The sequence below is a fragment of the Anopheles cruzii genome, unplaced genomic scaffold, assembly GCF_943734635.1.
Source record: "Anopheles cruzii unplaced genomic scaffold, idAnoCruzAS_RS32_06 scaffold01564_ctg1, whole genome shotgun sequence".
Classification (NCBI taxonomy): domain Eukaryota; kingdom Metazoa; phylum Arthropoda; class Insecta; order Diptera; family Culicidae; genus Anopheles; species Anopheles cruzii.
The window spans coordinates 1-3,018 of NW_026455149.1; the positions used below are offsets into that span (position 1 = coordinate 1).

The following is a 3,018-nucleotide window of genomic DNA, read 5'->3' on the forward strand; positions in this document are numbered from 1 at the left end:
TGGCCACGTACGTTCTGTTGTGTTAATAAAGATAACAAAAAAGTGCCCAAAACATTGAGCAACGCGTTGTTATCCAGCACGTGGTGCTGACTTTTCGCTGATACAAAATGTACGTGACTCTGATGGTCGTAGGTAACAGTAGGATATCTGTTGAGTACTGGAAACATTTTACCATCAGTTTTGATTTTCAACCGATCTGCAAACCTAGAATTAAATGATTCATTATGATTGCTGATTTTATTAATTTATTGAAGCAATAAAAGGGTACGAAATTTCTATTTGATGGATTGTCATTAAAGTATTTTTGATACTTTACTTTGATACTTTTACTTAGTGATTTTGATACTATAACTTACTTGATTTGCGGAAACTTATACCTTAGCAATGCAATACAAGGTTGAATGTGAAATAAATTTTAAAATATTCTATTTAGTAAAATCTTTTTACTAAACAAAAATGTAATGCACCTCACACAAAGTGACGCAGATTTTACGCAACAAACACTTGCTGTTGAAAACAAAACCACACATCATGCAATGTAAGCTGAGTAACTTGAATAGACAGACATACATTTATCAAAACATTCCCCAAAACATTCGTGCCGTGAAAGTAAAAGACAAAACCGTCGGTGCCGCCTCTATGGTTTCGGTCGGCAGAAGGTTCGTGTTTTTTCGTAATTTCACTTCAGCAACATCGTCAAAGCATGATTTAAGTGACGGTATAAATACGGTGTCGAGTGTTTACGGTGAGCATACGCTCCTGCTGTTCGAGTCAAACATCTTCTACCGTACCATGAAAAATTTCACGGGATTGATCTTATTGGCCATTGCGCTCTGTCCTGGAGTGTTTTGTGATGACTCTGTCGGCTACTACTCCTACAAGAGCTTCGTTGATGCCGAGGCAGAGTGCGCCCTGTACCTACAAGTTCCAGAAGATCGGCTTCAGCGCTACCAACGCGAGGGCTACCCCGATGAACCAGAGGTGCATTGCTTGGTGCTCTGTCTTTTGGAGAATCTACGCGCTTGGACCAACTCCAGTGGTCTGAACGAACAGGTTCTCGCCACCTACTTCGTTCCAGCGGCCGAGGACTGCGACAACGGCAAGAGAACGGAAAAGTGTCTTTTCTACCTACCCAAAGAGTGCGACGGTAACCGGTGTCTCCAGGCGTACCGCGCTTTCCAGTGCTACTACCAAAACTATGGCACGTTAACTCACTGCCCGCAGTTCAACATCGATTACTTCGACGAAGACGTTCAGGAAGCCCTGGACCTGTTCGACATGTTGGACGTTTCGGAAGAGACACGTCGCAAGCTGGCCGGAGGATGCTTCCCTAATGGTCCCGAATCGGAATGCTTCTTCCGTGCTTTCCTTCTTCGCGCTGACCTGTACGACGATACCAATGGACCCAACCTGCGCAACTTATACACCCAGTTCAACGAGGATGCTTTCAAGAAGGGCAATGCGGTCACTTTGGCCTGCCTAGAAAACCTGAAAAAGTTGTCTTGTAACAAGAGCAAATGTTCACAGGCTACCGAGGTGTGGACTCAATGCTTCGCCAACACCAACGCCTATGCGCAGTTTGTTCGGGTTTTCAAGTACGCTGCCATGCAGTACTGAACGCAGTAAAGCGAGTGTTCCGGAGAAGCTGATAAAAATAAATTGCAGTATTTAGACAGTGTAATGCGTGCGTTTTAGTCCTACTTCAATCTTACAACTGACGTTGAAGCAAAATAACGATGCAAACAATAAACATGCAGTGGAAGCATATGCATTTGCTTCTAAACTGCTTTTATAATGAACTAGCTGTTCTCGGCGCGCGTTGCCACGCCTCATTTCATCCTTATTTCTTGATTGGGAGGCGTTTCAGAGGACTTCTTGGTGACGTATCCGATCGGCTTCCATTTTCATTTCCCGTTACTCCTCCTTTTCAGAGGATGGGGATTCCCGGTGACGTACACGATCGGGCTTCCCGGTAACGTATCCGATCGGCTTCCCTTTTCGCTTCCCGTTGGATACATGTCAAAATTCGCACCAACTGAATTTGGCTCAAATTGCTTGAAAACTATCCGAGTTTAACTGAAATGAACATAGATTTTGTCTGGGAGCCCTCCTTTATAAAGTGGGCAGGGATATCAAACATTCCCCAGAACATTTCCCCTTCCCCAAAACTCTCATATGCCGAATTTGGTTCGATTCGCTCGAAAACGTTTGTATGGGACGTAACGTTAAGTTACGTTACGTTACGTTACGTTTGTATGGGAGCCCTCCCTCCCCGGAGGTGCGGGAGGGTCAAACTTTCCTATTTACAATAGGGGGTCACAAAACTACGCTGTGCACGCAATCACGTAAAACTACGCAATCAAAATGGTTCAGTAGTTTTGGAGAAAACTCAGTACGCACAGACAAACCCATACCCAACCAAAACCCCACAGATCCATTTTTATATACTAGGTCTTTGCGTTGAGAACCGGACTGTTTTTAACCAAAAAAAAAGATTATAACATTTTAATGCGATTTTCTATTTTATTCAAAGTATATGCCATCGCTAGCTATACATTTGTCCTATCTCTCTGCTAAATCATGGATTCCCAGACGAAAGAATTCTTCGTCTTTTTAAGCAAACTAATTAGTCATCCAATTTCGACTTCCTCGTAGAAAAACGAAGACCTGCTCAGCCAATACGTGTCCCATCGATAAAAAAGAATGATATTCGGAAAGAGCCAAGTCTGGTGAATAACGCGGGGAGGGATAGCAGCTCCCATCCAAGTGATTTGATAGTATCCTCAAACAGTTTGGCTTTTTGGGGACATTTGCGGCTCAGGCCTCTGGCCACTGGGCGCCTCCATTTTTTTGATAAGAAAAACGGCTTTTTGGTCGTTTCTCGATCAATCGATGGGTTGCAAACCGAAATAATTTTTGTTTCGACCTGAAATCATTTACCTGACATCAACACAAGGTAATGATGAATGAATAGCAAAACTGGAAAATCCCAATCGGCAGTGCAGCCATCTTTTAACA

The 3,018-nt window shown here is 43.3% G+C and overlaps 1 protein-coding gene across 1 annotated transcript; it reads left to right on the forward strand.

Annotated features, from left to right (window-relative positions):
* Window positions 1-531: 531 nt before the first annotated feature.
* LOC128276552 (uncharacterized) lies at window positions 532-1,617 on the forward strand. The gene has a single exon (XM_053015010.1). The coding sequence runs from the start codon at window positions 532-534 to the stop codon at window positions 1,615-1,617; it is 1,086 nt and encodes a 361-aa protein (XP_052870970.1).
* Window positions 1,618-3,018: the final 1,401 nt, after the last annotated feature.

Excerpts from the sequence above, each read along its gene's own strand:
- LOC128276552 (XM_053015010.1), top strand. The coding sequence starts at position 532 with ATGCAATGTAAGCTGAGTAACTTGAATAGACAGACATACATTTATCAA.